At 47.6% G+C, this 24488-nt stretch overlaps 11 protein-coding genes across 11 annotated transcripts; 5 read left to right on the top strand and 6 right to left on the bottom strand.

Moving 5' to 3' along the window:
- Positions 1-1344: 1344 nt before the first annotated feature.
- LY89DRAFT_261200 (uncharacterized protein) lies at positions 1345-2045 on the top strand. Its single transcript, XM_018206273.1, has one exon. It carries the CDS (start codon positions 1458-1460, stop codon positions 1860-1862), a length of 405 nt encoding a protein of 134 aa, XP_018064784.1. The 5' UTR covers positions 1345-1457; the 3' UTR covers positions 1863-2045.
- Positions 2046-4919: 2874 nt separating this feature from the next.
- On the bottom strand, positions 4920-6852 carry LY89DRAFT_740142 (uncharacterized protein; the record flags this gene model as incomplete). The annotated part of the gene is made up of 4 exons (XM_018220551.1): positions 4920-5298; positions 5351-6010; positions 6130-6637; positions 6756-6852. The coding sequence occupies 4 exons, from the start codon at positions 6850-6852 to the stop codon at positions 4920-4922; spliced, it is 1644 nt and encodes a 547-aa protein (XP_018064783.1).
- Positions 6853-7461: 609 nt separating this feature from the next.
- Positions 7462-9177, top strand: LY89DRAFT_700880 (cytochrome P450; the record flags this gene model as incomplete). Its single annotated transcript, XM_018217150.1, has 5 exons — positions 7462-7681; positions 7736-7932; positions 7986-8476; positions 8523-9006; positions 9055-9177. The coding sequence occupies 5 exons, from the start codon at positions 7462-7464 to the stop codon at positions 9175-9177; spliced, it is 1515 nt and encodes a 504-aa protein (XP_018064782.1).
- On the top strand, positions 9016-9892 carry LY89DRAFT_689675 (uncharacterized protein). Its single transcript, XM_018215950.1, has one exon. The coding sequence runs from the start codon at positions 9386-9388 to the stop codon at positions 9668-9670; it is 285 nt and encodes a 94-aa protein (XP_018064781.1). The 5' UTR covers positions 9016-9385; the 3' UTR covers positions 9671-9892.
- A 317-nt stretch (positions 9893-10209) lies between these two features.
- On the bottom strand, positions 10210-12256 carry LY89DRAFT_596356 (uncharacterized protein; the record flags this gene model as incomplete). Its single annotated transcript, XM_018209916.1, has 5 exons — positions 10210-11036; positions 11086-11223; positions 11278-11873; positions 11921-12009; positions 12056-12256. 5 exons carry the CDS (start codon positions 12254-12256, stop codon positions 10210-10212), a joined length of 1851 nt encoding a protein of 616 aa, XP_018064780.1.
- A 94-nt stretch (positions 12257-12350) lies between these two features.
- On the top strand, positions 12351-14306 carry LY89DRAFT_656206 (acid protease). Its single transcript, XM_018212370.1, has one exon. It carries the CDS (start codon positions 12820-12822, stop codon positions 14110-14112), a length of 1293 nt encoding a protein of 430 aa, XP_018064779.1. The 5' UTR covers positions 12351-12819; the 3' UTR covers positions 14113-14306.
- Positions 14307-14544: 238 nt separating this feature from the next.
- Positions 14545-14933, bottom strand: LY89DRAFT_689670 (uncharacterized protein). Its single transcript, XM_018215949.1, has 2 exons — positions 14879-14933; positions 14545-14822 (listed from the first exon to the last, which is right to left on the bottom strand). Exons 1-2 carry the CDS (start codon positions 14901-14903, stop codon positions 14635-14637), a joined length of 213 nt encoding a protein of 70 aa, XP_018064778.1. The 5' UTR covers positions 14904-14933; the 3' UTR covers positions 14545-14634.
- Positions 14934-15735: 802 nt separating this feature from the next.
- LY89DRAFT_260638 (uncharacterized protein) lies at positions 15736-18284 on the top strand. Its single transcript, XM_018206271.1, has 6 exons — positions 15736-16276; positions 16370-16483; positions 16534-16640; positions 16788-17549; positions 17601-17678; positions 17736-18284. Exons 1-6 carry the CDS (start codon positions 15930-15932, stop codon positions 18182-18184), a joined length of 1857 nt encoding a protein of 618 aa, XP_018064777.1. The 5' UTR covers positions 15736-15929; the 3' UTR covers positions 18185-18284.
- A 99-nt stretch (positions 18285-18383) lies between these two features.
- LY89DRAFT_596394 (putative daunorubicin C-13 ketoreductase) lies at positions 18384-19199 on the bottom strand (the record flags this gene model as incomplete). Its single annotated transcript, XM_018209921.1, has 2 exons — positions 18384-18684; positions 18733-19199. 2 exons carry the CDS (start codon positions 19197-19199, stop codon positions 18384-18386), a joined length of 768 nt encoding a protein of 255 aa, XP_018064776.1.
- Positions 19200-19738: 539 nt separating this feature from the next.
- On the bottom strand, positions 19739-21274 carry LY89DRAFT_562387 (uncharacterized protein; the record flags this gene model as incomplete). Its single annotated transcript, XM_018208475.1, has 5 exons — positions 19739-20592; positions 20641-20754; positions 20807-20831; positions 20881-21155; positions 21208-21274. Coding segments are annotated over 5 exons (1335 nt in total), but the record flags the coding sequence as incomplete, so codon positions are not given.
- Positions 21275-22285: 1011 nt separating this feature from the next.
- Positions 22286-24345, bottom strand: LY89DRAFT_787451 (putative O-methylsterigmatocystin oxidoreductase; the record flags this gene model as incomplete). The annotated part of the gene is made up of 10 exons (XM_018223076.1): positions 22286-22361; positions 22414-22557; positions 22614-22844; positions 22891-23057; positions 23106-23143; positions 23210-23315; positions 23361-23461; positions 23525-23862; positions 23962-24094; positions 24144-24345. The coding sequence occupies 10 exons, from the start codon at positions 24343-24345 to the stop codon at positions 22286-22288; spliced, it is 1536 nt and encodes a 511-aa protein (XP_018064774.1).
- Positions 24346-24488: the final 143 nt, after the last annotated feature.

The following is a 24488-nucleotide window of genomic DNA, read 5'->3' as shown; positions in this document are numbered from 1 at the left end:
GAGTCCCAACATCGCGCCTGCAGGAGTCCGCCCGCACAACCAGGCTGGCTTAGCTCAGCCGAGAATAGGCAGGTCAGGTAAGGTCAGGTAAGGTTAGGAGATAGATGCTCACATGCCGCGTCCTGCACGGTGCCGAAGGCGACGGCTTTCTTATTAGCTGTTGGTTGGCTTAGTTGCAGGCATCCACGTGAATGAGTAGACTGATGATGCTTTTTTCGCGAACTCCGCAAAGAAAAGGAGAAAATGTGGATTTCCCAAACCAGATGAATAATACATAGGTACCGATTTTCCTTTTCATAAAAATAATCCGGATTTTATCCCAAGTCAGATGGATGGATGACCCGGGGAAGAGATGGAGCCCATCCCGATCGCTCACTGCGCCCTCGATCGAGGGGTCCCTGGACAGCAGGCGGACGGACAGTCAGCAAGGGTAGGGTAGGGTGTGAAGCCGACTACTTCCGGCCGGGCCAGACTTCCTGAGGATCCCGACGGTTCGGGCCGAGGGAGATCATAATCATAATCATACTGTTACTGTTACTTTTCCTTCCTGCCAAGTAAGCAAGCTCAGCACTGTCCATCAGAGTGAGCACCGTCCATCATCATCACCATCAGCAGCAGCAGCAGCATTGTCAATAAAATAATGGAGTGAGAATAATAATAAAAAATCAGCCATCAAGCAAAAAATGATGATGATGGATTCGCAGAAAAACCGGTACAGAACCAGAGCGACACTCGCAATCACCCTCCCTCGGGAAGGCGTCGCACCGCAGCAGCTGGCCCGCCGTGCATATTGCGATCTTGTGCCATGTGATATATCAACACCACACCACACCACACCACACCACACCCACTACCAGCCCGCGCACCACGAGTAACACAAAGACAGCCTGGCTAGCAAGCAAGCCAGAGAGCAAAAATCCTGTGTCGGAAGCAACTCTTCCCAACAATTCTTTCATGCGTCTCCGTTCTTGGGTGTATTTCTTGCTCTTTCGAGGGAACGAGAGAGAGAGAGAGAATTGGCGTGGGTTGAAGATGCATGCATGGCTTACCTACCTCCCATCCACCCTCCACCCTCCTTACTTCACCCTGCCTGTCATGTCATGTCAGCAAGCGCTCGCTCGCGTTTCCGCCGCACACCATCCATCGCACACCCCATCCAATCCACCCAGTTCAGAAAAAGGAAAAGACACGAGGGATCATGCAAGTCATCGCCCACCCATCCCCCATCCATCGTTCGGCAAACGCTTCACAGAGGCGTCATTGTTTCATCACCGACCACCGACCAAGTCAAGAAGGTGAGTGAGCGAACTGCGCCGCTCCAGACCAGACCAGACCAGACGATTCTTGCTCTCTCATTGGATCATGCGATGCGATGCGTTGCGATGCGGTGATGGTTGGATGGACGTACGTACGGTGCCATTTCTAAGAGGGTAATAATGGATTGAGGCGTGGTATGTATGTCGACGGCGAGCGAGCGAGCGAGTGTGGAAATACTGTACGGTACAGTACAATTCGTAGTGAGGTCGTTGTCGTTGGACCAGTCAGTCAACAGCTACAAATGCACGCTCGAGCCATTCCCGTCGCGATCGGCGGCACCGCCTTACCATTTTGGGGTGAGGTGCACGCTAAGGGGTTTCTGGCACCTTTTCCTTTTTTGTTTTGTTTTCTTTTGTTTTCTTTTCGTTTATTCGAACCATCTAGGACCAGGAATCGAAGGGAATCAGGATTCACGAACCGCGACACGTAAAAGCAGGAACTCCTTTTTCTTTCTGTATAACCATCCATCGATCGCACGACATGTCTCGGGAAGGAAGCAGAAGCCAATTTCGAATCTGATGGCGGGGAGAGGTGCACAGAGATAGGGGCAAGAGAGCACGAATGTCAGGCAAGATGGCGAGGTACAGATCTTTGTCGTTTTGTTTCGATTCGATTCATTTGCCTATCTATGCTTATCTATCTGTCTAACCAAGCCAAGCCAAACAATGCAAACAATGAATTTGTCTATCTATCCATCTGTACGCGGTTACCTGCGGCGCAAGCCTAGATCTGCCTCCTTCTATCAAGCCTTCTTTCCTATCTTTCTATCTGTCTGTCTGGCTGGATCGGAAAAGCCATCCGTCCTCAAATCCACTTCCACTTCTGCATCTTGGCGGTTTCGGATCCTTCTCGGAGATGTCTCCGAAACATTGCGGTGGTCGTGATCCTGGTTTTCGTTTTTGTTCTCGTTCTTCAAGGCGAGGTGCCTGGCATGGTATGTGCGTGAAGCCACTGGTTCGTCGTTCGCATACCTACTTGCATGCAGAATGAACTGTTCTCCTCTGTCTCTATCTATATTTCCGGGTTGGTGGAGTTGGGCATGAGCACATACATTCATACATACATACATACATGTTGAAGAAGATATGCATGCTGAAGATTGGTATGTATGACGAACGAGGCTTGCTTGATGTGCTGGCTCGCTGTCACAACAAGGGTTCTGTGCGTGATGGCGACGAGCGACGGCTGTTGTAGCACGAGGCTGAACGAACGTACGTACGTGCGTGCACTTGGTCAGGTATAGGAGGTGTCTCCGCTTCCCATCCCATTCCATCCCATCCAATCCCTCATCAGGAGTTCGTCCTCCGTCCCCGCCATCTACTTGCGCGATCTCCTAGATCGATCCCCGAGTCTATCCTTCTTTTTCCACTTCCTCTGTTTCGCTGACTGGTTTCGACCGACCGGACAATACCCATCTCCATTTGGCACCATCTTCCTCAGCTGAGCCCACTACACTGCACTATACTACCGGCACGCACTACCGGCAGTCAGTCAGTCAGTCAGTCAGTCACCCACCATCCCATCCATCTAGCTAGCTCTCGTCCCACCGCCCTAACTCCATCCCGTTACCACCAAAATGTCACTCTCGCTCTAATTAACTTAGCGCCGTCTCTCTAGGTATCCACGCTATTCTAGTTTAGTTTAATAACCTCAAGGCTTAGCAGAAACTTATCCTACCATCCCATCCTAGTACTACGATATTAGACCAATACCAATCCCCTTTCATTTTCTACTCTTACCTTAAATAAGATTGCCTCTACGTGCGAACCATGGACCCGGGATTCGATCTGCACAGTTTGTTTGTTTGTTCGTTTGTTTGCTAATCAAAATATCCTGAAGGGGAAGGTGACTCAGGGAGGGTTTCATTTCATTTCAGCTTTAGCTCGGAGGGAGATTATCGATTTTGATTTTTCCTTGTTGTTATTGTTGGTGTTGGCCGATCTGGTGGCAAGAGGGAGGAGTTCCTTTCGGCGATCGTCGTGCAGTGCAGGGTGGTGGCTTCAAGCTTCAAGGCTGGCTTGGTGTTGGAGTGGAGGATGTGTTGGGTTTTCGAGATTAGACGTTGGAGGTTGTGGGTCTGCTGTTTTGGTTTTTTGGGGTCTTGGTCTAAGGGATTTCACGCTGAAAGGGGGGCCAGAAATTCAAATCGGAGTCGAATGGACATACTCACTCGATCGAATCGTGGGTTGGAAATGACATTTCAATCCTTCCCATTCGAATCTTGAAGGAAGGAAGGAAGGAAGGATGGATGGATGGATGGATGTAGGAGAATATCCCCGGTTCCGATATTTCAGTTCTCACTTCATCTCACTTTGTACCTGAACGAGTGTTCATTTCTCAATCCCCGATTCCCAAACCCCCTCAAAACCCCCTCAATCCGTAACACGAAAAAAATCAAATCGGCGTTTGAAGGCCCACCTCACATCCCATCCCATCCCATCATATCGCAGGAAACACCGGGACGAACACCCAATAGCAAAAAAGCAGGTAATCTTGTCTTACCTTCCTATTCCTGCCTTTCTTTCCTTCCCGATCCTCTCCTCTTCAATCTCCTATCCACCAATCTCCAATCCCGAATCCCCATCATCAGACGCCATTCCCCATCATCATCATCAAATGCCAGCCAGTCACTCACCCAAGGCGAACAATCGAACAAACAGACGGACGATTCAAATGCGATTCCCACTTCCCCCATCAGCTAATCATCTGATTACTTACTTACCTACCTACCCGCTTGCTGCTTGCTTGGAAATCAACACCCCAACACCTACCTCAACAGCGAGCGGTCTTTCATGCCCGATCCCCATCCCCATCCCCATCCCCATCTCCCCTCTGTAAGCATCCCGGTGCAGACAGACAGAATGACCCAAAGACCGGGTATCCGGCACCCTCCCTCATCCCTCCCTCCCTCACACACGCTTCTCACTTCTCACTCCCTAGCTGGCTAAGAGTTGGAAATCGGGCGGGCGGCGGGAGAAATGCATTGCATCGCATCGCATTGCAAGCCCTGGTGCCCTGGTGCCCTTTGTTGTCGCTTTGCTCGGCTACAAAAGGGATGGATGGATGAGTTTGATTAGCCGTCAACGTTGACGGAGAGGTGGCGGAGTGGGAAGTCCGGTTTGGTTGTATGTGTGTAGGAGTTGCTATACTGTGTTTGGTGTGTTGATGAGAGGGTTTGAGGGTAGAGAGAGGTGATCTGGAAGGCTGGGGATGGGGCGAGGAGCAGGTGGGGAAGGGGGACGTGAGAGGTAGGGGAGGAGGTAGGAGTACAAGTACAAAGTGACATACATATGTCATGCATATGATGATCATGATCATTATGTGTGGTGATCGTTATGACATCAAGTAAACGTCAGAGATACATCTTCGCCTGCATCTTTAGTAATAACGAAAGATCACAATAGTAATTGAGGTTCGCCCGAACGGGAGATTTTGCTGTGAGAGGAGACTTTAGCATACAGACTCGTGTCACCTCACTCGAAGTGACTTTCAGCGCTGCTATTCGATTCTTGATATTCACAGTGGATAAAGCTCACCTGGGCTTGTTGATCTACGTGCACAAACAGAGTAGAATAGGCCAGAAGGATGGATTTGATCTCCGCCTACTGATCCCAAACACTCGCCCTCTCAGCATCTCTCACTCTCGCCTCTTCTCCATCCCAAACCACCGGGCCCGCCCATCGACTCGCTCCCAATCCTGTCCCAACACCCATCTCTGTACCATTTACCAATCCACTAACTCCTCTCTTCTCAATTCTCTCCAAGCTATCCAATGCACTTCTCTTTCTCATCTCTTCTTCGTCGCCTCCGTTCCAGAGGTGAGAGTAGACTCTCCAGTCATCTTTCTGGACGTCTATCCAAGTCTTGCGTTTACTTCGATGGGAGGATTCAGGTGGGTGCATCCACCAAGAGAGCATCTCTTGGGTGACGACAGCTTCTTTGTTGGACTGGATGAGGTGGACTATATCGCTGTAAGGAGAACTGAGGTTTTGTTAGCTTTTCGACAAGCCAATGCAATTTAAGAGAGACTCACTTTTCAGTTAAAGTCAACCCACTATGGACTTTCAACGTCCGTAGTTTGACCCATTGAGTACCCCAATCTATTCCTCTATCACCCTCCCCTCCATCTCCGACCCACCTCAACGCTCTTACCCAGTCCGCACATCCAGTCAGATCCAGGTATTCCAAGCTGTGCAGTTTCCCCGCCAATCTTCTTAACACCTCAGCTGCTTCTCTGCAATCGCCGTCCAAGGAGTGAGAATAGTAGTTTGTACCGCCATATTGAACATCCTTAGCATAACGACTTGCCATTACTGTGGTATTTGAAATTGGAGTCAGAGATGGGACAGGCCAAAAAGCCAAAGAGAGATGAGTGAGTCTTGGAATATGCTTAGCGAAAGCTATGACTCGTGTCCACGAAATCGTCGGAGAGGGGTGGGAGAGTGAAAGATGTGTAAGTGTTGGAATTGGCGGGGAAAGAAATCTTGAAATACTCTCTTCCCAGGAAAGATCAGGGTCTATCTCGCTTGTTGAAGTGGGCTTCTGGACAAGTGCGGTAAGCTGCTTGAACGTTAGGGAATGTCCCATAGCGCCGGAAACATCGAGTCGGAAGAATGATTCGTTGTGCTCTTCAGGGTCGAATTCTAATATCTGCCCGTCTTCTTGTTGTGGAAGGATAAGGAGATTTTTCAACCTAGTAGCTGTCAGTTTTGATGTCTTAATTTCGGTCCAAACATCGCAGTCGCGTCCTCATATGCGAGTCTGGGTCACAATATTTGAGTTCCCCAAAATGTGAAGTAATGAAATACTTACCCTTCAAATCCCACACCTTCATCCGGGCCATAAACAGCAATAGCACTCAGTAATGCCATTCTCAGTCCACTCGGTAGGTCCACCAAATTATTCTTCTCGTACTCCTTCACAAACTCCCAATCCCTTGCCATATTCCTCAAACACATATCCCCGAGTCGTCTTCCCTTCCCTTCACCGGCAGAGAGACCAGGTAAATGTTCCACATCAGTCGGATATACCCGCTGCTGTCCACGATATCTCATACCCAGAAGCGCATTTCGTGAGCCCTCAAGCCATGATCTTGGAGGTGCTGGACCTGCCGGTAGACGCCTGCCGCTGGCGTCAAAGCGTCTACGATCTCTAGCGCGAGGTCTGGGGGCGGGTGTCTCTGGTTGGGCAAGAAGGTGGCGGATCTGTGGGGGTAAAGTGGGAGTTGTGATAGTCGTGGGGGACGCGCTGGATGTGGAGGAGACTGTGGATTTTCGGAGGGAAGAGATCAGGTCGTTCACCGTGGGTTGGGCATCGTTGTCTGGATATTTGTTAGCTGAGGTATTCTTGGGAAGGCTATTCATGAGTTGTGCAGTCTTCTAGAAGCACTCTTCTGCCTGATTGAGGATCTCGTAGTGGGGTACGGAAATGGGACTTACGATACGCTGAGCTCGAAGAGCTCGTCGCGGAGCTTAGAGAGGGATGGACAGTACTCTGCGGCTTCGAGTATTGAGTTGTAAACCGTTTCTTTGGCATGGAGCGTATGTCGACAAGCTGTAATTGTCGATGTTGTAAGAAGAAGAGTGCGGATGACGCAGCGAGGTCCTGATGCCTACAGTAATCCTATGGAGCCGCTAAAAATTTAAGCTCATGGCGTTCTAAAATGTTCCGACCCCAAGAGAACCTCAAACATCGACGACATATCAATGTTCGACATCGAAGACACTGTGTTGAGTTAATCAGACTCTTCTTGAATCCACCTTTCATTCTTCGTGTCTACTGCTTGGTTTGAGCTTCTATTTTAAGAAAGTCTCACATTGCTCAAGGTAGCACTACCTGCAACGGCGAAATAGCCCTCACGGTTTGAAGTGCATACATTTTGCCCCGCCATCATCATGTTGTGCTTGTTTTCTTTATATAATATCGATGTCCAATCGGCAGATGTTGGGCTCATATGAATTCGGCTTTTGTACCCGCTGGACCTAGGATTAGTGCTGATGGAGATGCGAACAACGAGCAACGAGGTGCGAGCACCGAGCTAAGAATTGATCATCGGGTTCTTAGCTTTATTGTCGTCTTGACTTGAAATTTCTTTCTCCTGATTCCTACTGCTCGATTATTCTCCATATCCATCATCTATCCGCAATGGCTTCGTTACCATTGCTTCTTGAAACTGCTTTCACGGCCCACTATGTGCTTATTCTCGTTGTCTTTCTACCCACTGCATGGCATACATGGGCATCATACTCCAAGCTCGCCGATTTCAAAGGCCCTCTACTGGCCAGATTCTCAAGCTTATGGCTTACTTCTGCAATGTCATCCAAGAGAGCGAACCTACAATTCTACGAGGTCTCTCAAAAATATGGTTTGTGAAACCATGTGACTGAAGTCTGCACACGCTGATGTCAAGTCGCCTCAGGTGATCTTGCTAGAATTGGACCAAATACTCTCTTGACTTCTGATCCTGAAATGATCATAAGAATGAGCTCAGCTAGATCTAGATACACTAGATCAAGGTGGTACTCAGGACAGAAACTAGAAGTCGACCATGACAACTTGTTCTCGACGATTGATGAAGCTACCCATAGTAAAAAGCGAGCACAACTGGCTACTGGAGTATGTTATGTTCATACAACCATCTGCGACTTCTACTTATTATTCTCTTATAGTACTCAGGCAAAGATATTGATGGACTCGAAGCCATGATTGACAGCCATGTCATCGAACTCATGAACCTCATCAGAAGGAAGTATCTCTCTGACGGGTCCACGTTTAGACCAATGGACTTTGCTCGTAAATCTGCGTTCTTTACCATGGATGTCATCACTGACATAGCGTTTGGCCGTAGCTGGGGTTGCCTGATAGCTGACGATGATGTATTCAAGTGGTTCGAATCCTTGGAGATCATCATGCCAAACGCTATAAAGGCATCAACAATTCCATGGCTCTCATCTCTGTTTGACATACCATTTCTGAAGAAACTTGTTGCACCTTCCGAGAAGGACAAGATAGGCCCTGGAAAGCTGATTGCTGTTGCCAAGGAAATCGCTCAGAAGAGGTTCGCGGAGGAGAATCCCGGGAGGCATAGAGATATGATGGGGTCTTTCATTCGACATGGTATCAATCCCACAAACGCTGCCTCGGAGGCTATACTCCAAATGTAAGCCATAACCACAGTGTACAGGGCCTTGCTAACAGCCCGAAAGAATTGCTGGCGGAGATACCACGGCGACAACAATTCGAGCCACCACCCTCTTCGTTATCACCAATCCCCAGGTTTATAGCACTTTGCAGTCCGAGATAGACTCATCAGTCACTTCAGGGGCCATCATATCTGATGTAGAGGCACGACAGCTGCCTTATCTGCAAGCTGTGATTAGAGAAGGTGCTCGGATGTGGGTCCCTGCTACGGGTCTTGCGTCCAAGGTCGTTCCTCCTGAGGGCGATACGATAAATGGCCGCTTTTTGCCTGGTGGTACATTGATAGGGAAGTCAGACTGGGCCATTCAGCGTAGTAAAGCCATATATGGAGAGGACAGTACAATATTCAAGCCTGAAAGATGGCTTGAGGCAAGAGGTGAACCATTGGAGAAAATGGAAAGGACTCTTGGCTTGATATGGGGTCATGGGAAGAATTCTTGTCTGGGAAAGAATATCGCGTGGATTGAGTTGAACAAAGTCTTCTTCGAGGTGAGTACGCTCCGAATCAATTGCTGTTGTGGTTGACGATTAATCTAGCTATTCAAAAACTTCGACATAACCATAGCGGATCCAAGTAATCCATGGAAGAGCCTAAACTATGGATTGTGGGTCCAAAAAGATATGTTCGTCAAAATCACGCAGCGTAAAATGAGTTACTAGCACCGCAGGCGTATGGATTGATTTTGTCTTTCCGCTTCTCAAATTTTGATTTTACTTATGCGCAACGCCGATACATTTCCTACCACTCGAATTACTTCAAGACCTTCCTCTAGCAGCAAAACGAAGCTCCTTCACAGGTTTTCTCAACGCAAATCGAAGTCTTTCAATAGATCCTTCATTAAATCCGATTCCCGCCAAAAGCGCAAACATGTCTTCCAACAATCCTTCGGCCCCTCCATCTCCACCCCCTCCAACCCAAACCCAACCTCAAACTCCTAAACGCACTGCTGCTCCATCATCACCCGTCTCCCTACCAGCTGGCGTTAATCTCAACCTCCTGGCCGAATACCGTGCTCAACAATATCGAGACTCTCTCGCAAGTGTGCAAGCCAACACGACCACCTATACAATCGACTTTCTGCGCATCGTTACGACTACGGGTGCAACTACCACCACGCTCGAGATTGTTAATATTGTTCGAAGGGACAATTAGGCTGGTTTCCGGTTACTGGATGTGGTGGAGAACTTATTGGGATTGGTGGTGCTGGGTCTGGAGGAGAATTTTCTTGGGAGCGCAAACTGGTTAGTAGGCATCTGAGGCAGCCAGGGATGATTGATGAGATAGGAATTTGATGGGGAGTTAGTAGAAATGAAGCGTTGGGGAGCAAGGAGTTGAGGATGGGTTGGAGGAGTATTTTTGAGCCGCAGTTATGGGGGTTTCGTTTTTCCTTTGTTGCTGGTGACAGGATGTCTCATGGTCAATGATGGTTCTGGGGATATGCTTGGTCTATAGGAATGGTTCACAGACTTCATAGCTTTTGACTAGCAGTCATTGATGTGCAGAGCCATGATTCCCTACTTTTGCATTCTGGCATTTCTTGTGATGTGCCGTCAAAGTTCTTCAATTTGCCTCAAGATCTGAAGATAACCTCTTCTATCTGACCAAGAAACTCTGAATCATAACGATTATCTACATACATGACTCAGCCCATATATTCAGCTCCTGGGAAATCCCTCCTATGTCTGCAACTCCTACCACATAAATCTCTGTACATTCCCTGGCTCTTGTTCCCATTCGAATCCCCCATACAAGAACATATACCCCGTGATGACATTGATGAGCAAGAACCATGCTGTCTCAAGCCACAGCCTATAATCATGGCCCTCCCACCCCCAGAACCTGATACCAGCAGTAATCTTTTGTCCCATGGTTTGCTTTTGTTGACGCTGTTTCTTCGGGGCCTGAATGGTAGGGAAAGACGGCACGTTCAATCGCCAGATTACCCATGGGATGATGAAGTAACGGGGCTCGACTAGTGGTGCAGTGATGAGTGATAATGCTGTGGTGACGAGGAGTATCAGAACAAATGAAGTTCTGGGTCCTTCTTGCTCCTGTGGTTTTGGCATGAGAGCCACCGATTTTGGTTGCATAGTAGACTTGGACATCAGGGACACTGAGGACTCAGGTGCATCAGGGATGCAGAGCGTGAGGTAGACTAGATAGGCGCAGCCTTGATACACGGGTGCCAGGAAGTACCGGACGAGAGCATGGCGGAGAATCGTGTATCGGAATACGTAGAACATGTAATGTCGGTTGTCAGCCAAAGTGAAAGGGTGGATGATCGTGTTGAATCTGATGATGACTAGAGTGGCAGAGAAGGCGAGACCAATATACGTTGTCACACGGAAGTATTTCCAAAACAACTTTGGGAAAAAGGGAAGCGCGAGGAGTTTCGCTAAGCTTCGGAGGAATGAGAATGCAACTGGTATGATGAGTGGAACTGAGAAGAACGCCATTAACGGCCAGATGTAAAGCATCTGAGCGAGGTGAATGGTGGCAACGTGATTTTCCTTGTCGCCTGATAGGATCAGCAGTGCGTGTACATCGGGAACCGCTGGAGAACCTACCGAGAACAACACCACCATTCCAAAACACGAACGCGGCGAACGAGATGAGAAGCGCAATATATGGCCAGAGTCTAGTGGCAAGTATCACTGGTCGGAACAGTGCTGCAACTCCGATACTGATGGCACACAAAGCGAAGTCTTTCCGTGTCAGTGTCAGTATATAATCAGTCACAGATAGAACGAGTAGCATACCATGAACACCGGCATCTCCGAGGGGAATGTCGTGTATCTCGCCATTGCTGTATTTTTTCAACTTTGCCATGACTAACTCCTTCCAATTCCAAGGCGACGGTACAACTTCAATGCTTGCTGTTTGAGTGGTCTTGATTGTCCTTACCAATTCCAAGCCGCCCATAAACACGGAGACCCAAAAGATATTGGTCTGCCGCATCGTCAAAGCTACCATGCCAGTAAGATACATCCATATCAAGCCCTCGTGCGAGTTTGTGTAAGCACCTTTTCTCTCAAGATATATTCGATACATCCTCAACACGATGCAAGTTGACAAGACATCTGTGTAGAAGAGTCCCGAAAAGAAGAACAACAGTGGAAACAGCGCGATGTTGAGTGAAGTATGCAATACATTAGCAGACGCAGGCTTCCCCGCACCGATCCATTTGGAAATATGAAGCGTCGAGTTCGGCTTCCAGATCAGCGCGATAAGTGACCTGCAATCGGAAGCATATGACATTGTCATAACGAGAGCAAAGACATTGAAGAGTCGTAATGTGTATGGGCTGCACCAAAAGTTTCGAAACAACTTGGAGAATAAAGTTGCAAAAACATAGCTGGAACCCAGTCAGCCTAGCCATGCATGGGGAAGAGAAGCTCATACAGGCCAGGGGGAGTGGTGAGCTTGGGGTCCCAAATATCATACGCCCCAACACAATACGCTTGAGCCTGTGGGATATGAAAAATTTCGTCCTGCAGTAATTTAGCAGTCATTCACGCAGTAGAGAACATAACTAACTAAATATGGTTCGGGGACAATCTCTGTCACCTGGTTCTGCCAAAGGCTGGCCAACAAATAAAGTGACAGGTACGCGACTGCTGTCGTAACAGCAACTGAGCGAAACAGGGAATTTGGCGAGAATGGCGAATCCCACACTGCGAGTCCAGCTAAAGACCATAGCAAAACCGTCTCAATCCACGTGATGATTTCTTCGGCCATCGTGGCTTTTCGAACACGTCGCCGCTTAGACGCGTCAACAGATCAGAATGAAGTGACCATTCACAAGATATCTGGTGACTTGCCTAGCGGTATGACATTTAAAGTGAAGATCTTAATAATAAGGATACTCGGCTCGGCTGGTCGTGTATATTGGTTCGTTTGTTGAATAGGAGGGCGAGAATTTCAGATGTTGAAGGGGCTTCGCTAAGCTGCGGGGAGGTACTTACGACGTGACCAATCATCGCTCTTGCTGATTCATTTCAGGCTAGCCTGTTTAGTGATCGTCCAAGCTTAAATCTCGATCTAAAAATATATCTTCACTTCGTTCCTTCCTCCGTCGATTGTCGTCATTCCGACATCACAACATGTGTGTCGTACGGTGAACGACCAAGCCAATTGCAAGCCGCAAGCCATATGCTTCGTGCACAACACTGCTGAGCCTCCTCAAGCTCAGCACGTCGTTCTTCTATTTTGCGCATACTGATTCTTGGATATAAAGTCGTGGATGAGGAAGTTTCCTTCTCTTCGTCATTTCATCCAATTTTCATCAGTATCCCTGTCGCATGATGTATTCTCTTATTCGCATCATTTCTACGTTCTCGATTCTCTCCATTGCCATCGCATACCCATCAAACGTATTTCCCCTCCGTAGACGGCACGAAGTCACCAGGAGAGGATTTTCACAAGGACTGGTTTCACTGCTATCAACTTCACTAGGTGAAATTGTTGATGCTGAAGTCAAGTTGGGAGGTCAATCATTTTTTGTTGAAATTGATCTTGGCAGCTCCGATTTGTGGGTAGTGGCGAATGGCTACCAATGCATTGACAGATCAACAAATGCCGTTCTTCCACAATCATCATGTTCTTACGGAAATTCAACTTACACGCCTTCGTCAACGTTCAGTCTCATTGCCAACGAGACTTTTGGAGTCTTTTACGGTGCCGGAATTGCACAAGGAATGGTGGGAAACGAGACAGTGACGTTCGGGAATATCACTGTGCCACAGCAAACAGTTGGCATTGTCGCCAGTACTACTAATCAAGGTGATGGAGTTAATAGTGGCATCCTCGGATTGGCGTACCCTGACCTTACATCTGCGCATCCTGGGACAGACATCGACAATACAACTTTTCTTTACGATCGTCTTCCATACAACCCACTGGTGTTCAACATGGCTGCTCAAGGTCTCATCGAACCTTTCTTTAGCCTAGCAATCGAAAGAACTGCATTTGATCAAGAAACCGGACCAGGTGGGTACCTGTCTCTTGGCGAGATAGCTCCTGTTCCGCATTCGTCGAAATGGGTTTCGACGCCAGTTGTCATCCTGGATCAGATTCCAATCAACGTCACTGCCAACAAAAGACAGTTGTCATACTGGGCTCTCGAAGTCCAAAGTGTATACTATGGCTCCCAAACATCTCCGAGCAAACGGAACTCCGCTCCAACCGATGCGAGTCACCTTTCAGGGAACAAGACATCTTTCAACGCCGTCCTCGACAATGGAAACTTCAATACCTTCCTCCCTAGCGCTGTAGCTGAGGCTATCAACGCGGACTTTTCGCCACCAGCAACCTCACCTGGTCCCACGGGCTCTGGTGATTACCAGTGGCCAGTTGCTTGTAATGCTACCCCGCCAGCCTTCGGCGTCAAGATTGGAGGGGAGATCTTTTGGCACGATGCTAGAGATATGATCTGGAACAATGGAGATGGAACGTGTTCGAGTGCGATCGCAAGAGCCGAAGATGTTGCTCTTGAAGGCGTTGTGGCGAGCTTTTTGGGTATACAATTCTTCAAGAATGTCGTGTCAATATTTGATTTTGGGCAAAACGAAATCAGGTTGGCGGCCAGGATGTGAGCGTGATTGCTGCTTGTATTCTGTAAATAAAAAATGTGAAGGGGATCCTCATGCGAGCTAAAAAGTTAATGAACTTGTCCTTCAGTAAAAGGGACGAAACTCTTCTACTTTGAAGATCGTGCACCAGATATTCATGCCCAAATCTTGAAGAATGTTTTTGGGGTTTTCTCATTGTTCGCGGCAGAATGAGCGTGTGTCGTGCGATGAACGATTAACGTTGAACGACAAACGATCCAGCCAATTGCAGGTTAGGGGACTATCTCTTGCGCACAACCAGCGCTCCAAACGGATAGCTCGGACAAACTCTTGGCCTGTTCCAGAACTCTCGATACTCGTCTAGACGTAGCACTTATCTCAACCGTCAGTAACCGGACACCTCTGAGTCTAGATAGCTGTTAGTTGCCAGCACAACATGAACTATCAAAAGTATGTCCATAACCTCGGGCTTTAAGTCAATTTGACACTTCAGGTTCAAGATCTGATGCTCGGATTAAAAATCATGCCTTATACGCAATCCAGGCATCAAGCAAGAGCTAAGATAATGGATGATTCAGGGGCTGGTTGGTTAGAGATAGTTCTTGAGATCTGACAATTGAACTGTTCAATATTCTTACATGTCTCCCAAAAGTCGGAACCGAACTGGCTGATTCCAAACAGTTCTTGTCGGATGTCTTCAACCGCATGGGCCATCAGAAACACTGTGCGCAACAGTGAGCCGCCCGCCCCGCCAATGGTCTTTTTCTGTTACTGATACTGTTTCTGGCAGGAGAGAAACCACTAGTAAGGTCCATCTGGGTGATAAGACCGAAAGCTAAGGGAGATCCTTCTCATTATAGCATGGATGCAAATGCAGGGTCGCGTCACGTGATCAGCGTTCACATCCCAATACCGTGGTTCTGGCTTTTGACAGTTCCTTGAACATAGGTAGTGTAACAGATACTTTAGTAGGATAGTTTACTTTCTCTAAAATATCTGGTCTCGTTTCTTATCGCTGCGCTCCCTCCTAATGTACTCCTTTATTGATGTCATCCCTATTCTCGGTTCTTCTACCCATCGAACTCAAACTTCTCCTCTACACAGAGCGAAACGCCTTCACGGCCAACGCTTCCGTGGCAAACCGAGGACTCGTACTATACGGGTCCTCTGAGGTTGTAGACTTAAGCTTTTTCAAGAAGGTGCCAATCGTGATTTTGTTATAATGTGAACTCTTGTCTTCTTGGCATGGCGACTAAGGCGGGCATCGAATCGTCAATGTCTACTGTTCTAAGCAATCTGACAACGAAGGATCTTGAAACTCTTGTCAATACCACTCATACAGTAATCAATAGCGTGCTGTGGCAAGCGCTGCTTCGCTAGACGCGACTAAGAATGTCAGCGCCGCAAAGTATCTGGAATCAAGCATCACACCTTCCTAACCCGGCTCAGCATACGAATATCACTCTTGGCGTCTCTTGGCTATAGATATGATTTTGCTTGATTATCATTTATCCAGCTTCCCTTTCTGATACGAGCCGTTATCGCTCTCGGACATACTCCGTACAAGTGGCTTGGCTACGTCTTGGCTACTTGGCATAACAGAACATCGAATCATGGCTCTTTGAATACAGTCCTTAATTCCATCAGCTTGGACATGGAAATATCCCCGCATATTGGACCTTGATGATCTAGACGTTTATTGGTGCGCGGCGTTGGATTAACTCGGTCAGTCGGCACAGGTGGGTATTCTGGCTATGGAGCCCCTCGAGTGGAATCCCTTGAGTATATAGTGCATTGACACCCTGTTTCTGAATCTCTCCTTCGATCATCCATCTTCCACAATGTCGAATCTTGCGAACCTCGCGCTTGATGGCGGAGACCCGCGCATGGGCGAGAAGAACAACCCAAACCAATACGCTCTCGATCATGGCCATGAAACGGGTCTGAGGGATGGCTTCACGATCGAGGCTGCTCAAGTGCACAACGACTCAAGCATTCTTTTCGAGGAGTATCTTCACTACGCCGAAATTACTCGCGCTGAAGAGCGTGCATATGAGGGAGCCAACGTCAAGCGCAAGGAACCATTTTCTCTTGGCGGGGTTATCAAGAATCGATTCTCGAAAGGCCACCAGCATGAAATTAACGCTGCAGTGGATGGAAACCAGATCGTAACAACTCACAATGATTGGTATGTTAAATTTATATTTACCAACACCTACCTTGCATTTCTTGGGATCCCCATAACTATCTTGAGATAATACTAATGTTCTCTCTTCCATAGGTCTACTGTGACTGATCTAGAATGGAGACAAGCCTCGCGTGCTACCAGAACTGCAGGCTGGGGCTCTATCTTTTTCTTGATCACGACAGATATTCTTGGTCCTTCTGGCGCTCCGTGAGTTTCTAGCCCTTCGTCAAGCATATCGTGATCTAACAACTGCTAAGATGGGCTTTCTCCAACACCGGATATGGGCCTGGTGTTGCTCTCTACACTGCTTTTGGTCTCATGGCTTCGGTCTCTGGATGGTATGTCTGGGGTGTTTACATGCACAGTGAGTAATACTTCGGTTACCTATCTCAAGAACTATCCTAAGAACGATGTGATATGCATTTCATTGCCAAGCGATCTGTCTCAACGGAATTCTCTTCAAGCTTCAAGTCCATTCAAAAAGAATTGATACTAACATTGTGACCCACAGCGGACTCTGATCGTCACCCCCTCCGCGATTTTGGCCAAGCATTTTTCCGTGTCTTTGGCCCAGCTATGCGACATCTGATCAATGTTCTACAGTCACTTCAAATGATTATGCTGGTAGCCGTACTCATCCTCAGTGAAGGAGGCAAAGTCTCCCAAGTTTCTATTGGCAAAAACGGAGAACACGGCAACGGACTTTGCTTCGTTATTTGCCTTCTCATCATCGCTCTTCTTGGAATGGTACTCGGACAAATCCGCACTCTTCAGCGTTTTGGATGGCTCGCCAACTTCTCTGTCTTGACAACCGTCCTTGTTTCATTCATCGCTATCGGTGTTGCTGCCAACTCCGAACCCAATTATGCGGCTATGTTCAGTTCTTTTGGTGCTACCGTAGATGTCCCTTTCGGTGAAGTTAACTTCCCGAACGGCACAGTAGAGAGCCACATCCCAATCAGGAAGTTTGCGGGAACACCTCCTTATGGATACGCGTCTGGTGGGGTAGGTTTCCTTGGCTCTTTCCAGGGTATCAATAGTATCATCTACGCCTATGGTGGGGCCATGCTCTTCTTCAATCTCCTTGCTGAGATGCGCAACCCATGGGATTTCTGGAAGGGAATGCTTGTTGCAGATATTTTCATCTATCTCGTTTACATGTTCTTTGGTATCTTTCAATACTCTTACCAAGGCCAATACACATTCAGCTCCGCCATTCAGAGTACCACTCCTTTCAACTACCGGACTGCTGGCAATATTTTAGCCATCATTGGTAAGTCATAGTCACCATGGCCAGATATTTTGAAATTAATGTTGCGAATAGGTGGATTGATTGCTGCTGCCTTGTATGGTAACATTGGCATCAAAGTCATCTACAACAACGTGCTCATTGAGCTTCTCCGTAAGCCTCATACCATTTTACTGATCTTTGTCACAGACATCTAACAAAGCTTACCAGACTTCCCTCCCCTAACATCTAAGCGTGGCAAGATTATGTGGGTCTTCGTAGTGCCAGTATACTGGGCCATCGCCTATGTCATTGCCACAGCAGTCCCGAACATTGGAGACATCTCCAGTTTAGTTGGAGCCTTCTGTATTGGCAACTTCACCTACACCTTCCCCGCACTGCTTAAACTAGGTTTCGACATCAAGAAGAACGCCATGCTTCCCGAAGAACATTTTGACCCTGTCACGAAGAAGTACACCCGTCTGGATAACGGTATGAAGAGATGGTGGAGAGGGTACATGAAGACTTTCTGGATATCCTCGTTCAACATCTTCTACCTCTTGGGTTCACTGGTAGTGTGCGGTCTTGGTTGCTACGCTGCTATCGAGGCGCTGATTAGTGCATTCGGCTCCGGAGGTACCACTGCAACCCATTTCAGTTGTACATCTCCATTTGCCTGATAGGCTTGCAGAGACTGGTGTAACAGTACAGTGAGGCGATAAAGCGTAGTTGTAAGAGAAGGGGTCTCGTGGTGGTCTGTACACTGTCATCTCAAGATAAAAATAGAGGCCAACATTGTACACTCATTCATTAATCACCTGGTCCTACTTGCTCACCCTTTACGTGAAGGATTTCAACCCTAGTCGTCAATTGTTGGTTCTACTTTGGAAACTTTACACCAGATATCCTCTCACAGACTCTCAAGAACTCTTCTTGGGTCTCCTCATTCTTCACCGCAGAATTTGGTTCCGTTCTTCCCGAGCCAGAATAGTATCCACCGCTTCCAATCTTTTTCGAATCACTTTCAGCTAACCTGACAGGCAATTCTGCGCCTTTGCTCAAAGAGCCAGGCGCTCCTGAGCCTCCCATCTTCGTTTTTACCCAGCCTGGCGACAAGGCATTACTCGCAACATCTGGCCAGTGTCTCGCGACCGCAAAAGCCAACAGAACATTCATGAGCCTATCAAATCGTTGGTACCAGCTTCATCTTCGGGAGAGGTGGACTTACTTCGAATCACTATAAGCCTGCATCCCACTCCATCTCTTTGTCTTCCACTCCACATCCCTCAACTGAGCATCACCACCGGAGTGTAGCTGACTGCTCACATACACCAGATTTCCTGGTTTCTCCATCAAACAGGTGAGGATATACGGCGCCAAAGCATTGACGGCAAATACATCGCTAAGTCCGTCTTCTGTCTTCTTGTACCCTTGGCTGAACCCAATGCCAGCATTATGGATCACAGTATCGAATTTGCCGATTTTGTTAGCTTCTGCTGCGAGGGATTTGGTTTGAGCAATTGATGAGAGGTCGGCGATAAGAACCCCTGCTGAGCCTGGACATGCGCGTTCAGCGTCTTGTGCGCGTTGAGCGTTTCGAGCATGGAGAGTTACTGTGTGGCCTTTCTTGATGAGTGTCTGGGCTGCTACCAGACCGATGCCGTCTGATGATCCTGTGATGAATATTCGTGCCATTTTTATTTTTCTGTGATGAGATCCGAAGATGATAGAAGCATGAGTTTTGTGGGTTTAAAGGTGATTAATATATTGCTCTTCGGATTTAGCCTCTAAATCCGAACACTTCGATTCGATGACGAGGTCATTCCATGCTCCGTCCTTCACATTTCTCTTTGCAACAATCTCGTTAACTCCTCGTCAAAGCTGTAAGCTGATTTGAAATCAAGACCCGTCATAACTCCGATATCATCTGCAGGGAGGTAAGTCGAAGTTGCTGTCCACGACACCTCACCAAAATCAGGAATGGGTGGAAGAGGCGGCAACGCGCGCTGAACATGATTGTTCTTGTTGGCGTTGTTTCCAGCTGACTCACGTCGTACACCAAGATCATTGTTCGAATTCGCGTTTACCATCGTGCGAGCTGATGCCGGGAGTTGTATAGGCAGACTTTTGTCATGTACTGGATCCTCTGCTTGCAAAGTTGGAACAGCAATAGGTGTAACAGAAGAAGCAGCAAAGTCTTTCTCGGACTGCAGAAGTCCACCGCGAGGATCCATGGCACTCTGATTTTGTATTGGAACAGCTAAACTCTGTAATGCATTCAACCATTTCGAAACTCTGGGCAAACGATCAACCAAAGCGGCAAGAACCTCAAGTGAACGGTTCAGTATAGCTTCAGCGCCTTCTGCGAGCTCTGGGCATAGCTGAGGCCACTTCCAGAGATATGAGGCAAGTGATCCACATATGTACACGCAGAATACCACGATTGAAGGGATACCTTCATCTGGAGAGCGAAGCGAGAACCATGTGTCAAACGATTCATGCAAACTGTACACGTTGGTGAACAATTCGTGTGACATCTGAGTCCAGAAGTCAGGCATTGAGTATTCGGAGGATGAAGTTCCCAATTTTGACTGGAGAATATCTTCCAAGTAGATGCGCCGGATAACGATGTTGTTGATTCTGACCACCATTACTTGCGACAGGTACGCCAAGTCCAGGCCTTCGGCTTTGTGCCCGCGAAGATTGATCAACGACCATCGATGGCGAGGAGTCACCTTTTCCTCCCACTCTTTCAAAGACCTCGTCAACTGGGAGTATTCACTATTCTCTTCCCAAGGTTTAATGTCTTGATCTGCTTTCTCTCTTTTACTTCGACTTGCTCGACCTGCTCGACGAGCTATTTCTCCCCAATGATTGTGGGCTTGTATTAGTGTTGCGAATGGGGAGCGGCATGGAAGCGAAACGAGTCCTGGGCATTTAATTGCAGCTTTGGTGCCTCCAAGGGCAGCCCGCTTTGCTGGTATGATGCCATATGCAAAATCAATTTCATCGGACGGAAGGAGCGCTGTAATGTCACTCAGAGGAAAGGCCACTGCTGCATTATGCTCCGAGTACAGATGATCTTGACCTATCATGTGTTAGTTGGATCTCACGAATCAGACTGTGAATTTGATACTTTCCAGGACCCAAAAGGTTCTCCGAGCAACCTCGGAATTGATGACATCCTCTGTTGTTGGATTTTCAGGGAGCATGTAGCTTTCTTCTCGATGAAGATGCTGGATGCTGGCCACTATCAAAAAATTATCAACCGAATGGACTCAGGATAAATTTCGAATGCTCACTTCTCACTGCGATACCCATGAGGATCTGGTCTTGGGTCAGTGCCGTTGACATTCAATGTTTGAGATTGTCTTACCGCACTCCTCGTACGATTTCCTTGCACCCATTCTGCAACTCCAAGCAAGAATAAAGCTTGTATTCTCTCCACACTCGGTTTAAATATCTCATTTGGAAGAAGCTCACTAGCACGATTGATGAAATAGTCGGTTGCTTTTGTTGCGTCTCCATATCTATTGACGAGACATTTGGTAAATCTTGCTGAGACACTCAATATGCCAAGAATCAAAAAGACATTGATGGAATCTCTGTTCGTTGCAAGACTTTCGAAGAATATTGCCTTAGGTAGAAAACCTGGAGCCAAGTATAAGAAAAGGAGCTGATGGGTTAGAGGGCATCAAATCACCTAGCTGAAAACATGACGTGAAGAATATCCTACAGCCTTTCAGGACTTCGTTGAATGGAGGCAAAATTGTCCAAAGGTCGGGGCTTGCGTCTCCGGTAGTCTCCAGGTGTTGTGGGATGCTACTAGGCGATATCCTGGACAAAGCTGGAGAACTGTGTCTATTCCGATGACCAGTCTCAGTAGACACAATGATGGTATTTGAGGTGTCATCTTCGACCAAAGGAGATGCCTCGCGTCGTCTTTGTCTTTGTCTATACTGAAGCAGGACATCAGTTCCAAAGTTGGGAGAACGATTGAAGAAGTACTTACTTCGCGATCATTCACTTGCATCTACTTGTAATAATCACCTTTGCCGCGATTCACAAACGCACTAGATAATTGGTCAGTAGCTCGTCCACACCTTGATAACATTCACTTACCATGCTGCGGCTGTAGCAGATCCAGCTGCTCGGCAAAGCTCACATGGCGGATTCGCATCTTCGTGCACGCACTTACTTCGGAGATGTCTACATCTACGTACCATGCGTTAGCGATTTCTCATTGGGAATTGATGGAGTGTTTCACACCGTCTACAAGCAACAGGGGCTCGCTTTCGCCGGGCCGGCGTGGGGTCTCCAGAGACTCGGAATTCGCTTCCAGGAGCAGGGTTAGCAGGACGCCAATTCCGAGTCCATGGGTCATTAACATCCTCCATGTTCCTTTTGTGAAGGCTAGCCTCATACCGGAAATCACAGGCACGGAGTAGGCTATAGGCGTCTGTGCTAGCTTTTATATCTGTCTTGCCGGCGGCAGACCAACAGCATATCCGGAAGCGACATTCTTCATGTTATCGTCGGAAAGATAGTCTCTGCAAAAGAAAGCTGGTTTAAGATCTTATCATTCGTGGGTATCAGCTACGAGGACTGTGCACAGATAAGATGAAGTTGCAGCGGTCCGCATCCTTGTCCACCCACTTTTGGTCTACCTGTGAGAGACGCCCCAGGACTTGCACCACTTTCACCTATTCCGATCCGCAGGCTTTGGACTCAGGCTCTGCCCACATTCAAGATACACAATCTATTTGCTCGACATCAAATCGTCAAAGAGTCTTCAAGGCGAGCTCTCTCACGTTATCCCGGCGTGGCTCGATTGAACATTGAAATTTCTTAGGATGACTGTTTTGCGCATCAGTCAGTATCGAAATTAAGTCTTCCTCTGGACACTCACTATAGTCCTATCTTTGACCATTCTGGGGTGAATGGTGTTGGCTTTCCCGAAGGTCCCATGGGCCAATCAATGTTAAGTGTTGACACGAAAGTGGCCATAACCAACGACAACGTGTTGTTCGCAAGGAATTGACCGGGACACACACTAGCATATCATCAGTACATTTTCGAAATATCTTCTGTTTCTCGGTAGGCACATACCGACGTCCCCAACCAAAGTTGCCGTTCGGAAAGGGCTCCCCTCTTCTACCTTGATCCTTCGGAATGTAGCGGTCTGGATCGAATTCATAAGGATTTGAGTAGATTGATTCGTCACGATGCATCGCATAGACATTTTGGTAGATGATCGATCCTTTGGGGATGAACATCCCGTTGTATGTATCGTCTGTGAGATTCACGTGGGGAATTCCAAGAGGCGAAAGCGGGGCAATTCTGACCATGTCAGGAATAAAGCGCAGAGAACAGAATCTGTGCTTACCTGAATACCTCCTGTTTGATATAGTTCAGGTATGTCAGTCTTTCCAAGTCATCAAATCCTGGAAGTCGCTCAGATCCAATCGCGGCATCAATCTCAGCTTGAGCCTTCCTTTGTATTTCCGGATTGCACATCATCATCAGAACAAAAACCACAAGTGTTGTCATTGTCTAAGGAAAGTCAATCAAATGGTTCAGAAACGAGTTTGGTAGGCTTACAGTCTTGGAGCCTGCGATGATTATCGCACCAGCAGAGCCTAGATAGCTTCAATTCAGTAAAAGAACAGTTCAATTATTCCTCGCGATCTTAATGCGAAACCCACCCTTGATATCTGCCAGTGTGAACTCGTTCCGCAGGCCGGCTTTCTCGTTCATCCTATACTTGTAGAGCAAATTGTGAATGAAGGAATCCCCGCTGAGTCCTTTTTCCTGCGAAGAGTAAGTCAAAGCCCGTCAATGAGGATGTTAGCTTACCATTTCCTTCACTGCTCCGTTATAAGGTATATCGTGTATGTTTGTGATCGCAAACTTGTTGTCATGTGCATACTTCACAGAGTGAAGCCCTGGCAACCAGCCTGGCAAGTATTGAACAATGCAAATGATTAGTACTGCACTTTCCTTTGACTTGAGTACAATACCAGGTGGGAAGCGATCTACCAGGGAGCCTCCGGGAGCACCAGCATGTGAAGTCGCATATCCAGCGTCGTCAGAAAGCTTCACCCATGGGTGATAAACAGAGTCAACTTTAACGCCATATCCAATTTCAGCTGTGATGGCAATTGCCAAGCGTTTCAGCTCAAGCTCCCAATGCAGAGGATTCTCCAGGATGCCACGCAGAGAATGGTGTGTTTGCTCGAGTTGCAAGTTCTGATATTGGGAGATCTTGGATTTGGTGAAGGGGGTCTGAAGGATCTTTCGATGCTGCTGCATTTTGGGGCCCCAGCGAAGCCATGTCAAAGTCATTCCCCATCCTAGTCTGTATATCACTCTATCAGCGTTGTCACAAAGTGAGAGATATCTGACGATTGCGAATCGTCTCTAGAGTAATTGACTACGGTGATCGCATAATACATACAACTTGAGTAGCTCGAACTTTGGCCTGTCAGAGTAAATAGAACCTCGGTTGTCCAACAGATCCTTCGCTGCCTTCTGGCTGTTTAAGACGACGATTGGTTGTCTCAATGTATTGAAATATAATACATCGCTGTCTAAGAACAAATGTCAGATCTCATCACTCGCCGAATATTTGCAACGTACTGTATTCCTTGCCCCAGTTGAGATATGCTGTGTGTGAGTCTTCAAATGGCACGACGCGAAGATGCCCAATCAGAAACTCCCCAGGAGGCCCAGGAGGGTATGGCAGAGATTTACGACCTCGGATCTTGGAGAATAGGAGAACCAGCGCAAGCCCTGCGATGGAAAACAGTGCGGCATATGAGGACGACAGCGGAAATTCCATGATTGCGAACGTTACGAAATGACGGAAAGAACGAAGATGCTATCAATTCTTAGAAGACAAGCTTCACGTTAATGTGATGCAGGGTTTGTGATCGACCCCACCTTAGTAGAAAGCTTGTTCAAGGGTTCTGCATGCGCGTCCTA

Source organism: Mollisia scopiformis, assembly GCF_001500285.1.
Source record: "Mollisia scopiformis unplaced genomic scaffold LY89scaffold_26, whole genome shotgun sequence".
In the NCBI taxonomy this organism is placed as follows: Eukaryota; Fungi; Ascomycota; class Leotiomycetes; order Helotiales; family Mollisiaceae; genus Mollisia; species Mollisia scopiformis.
This window is presented reverse-complemented; position numbering and strand designations above follow the sequence as displayed.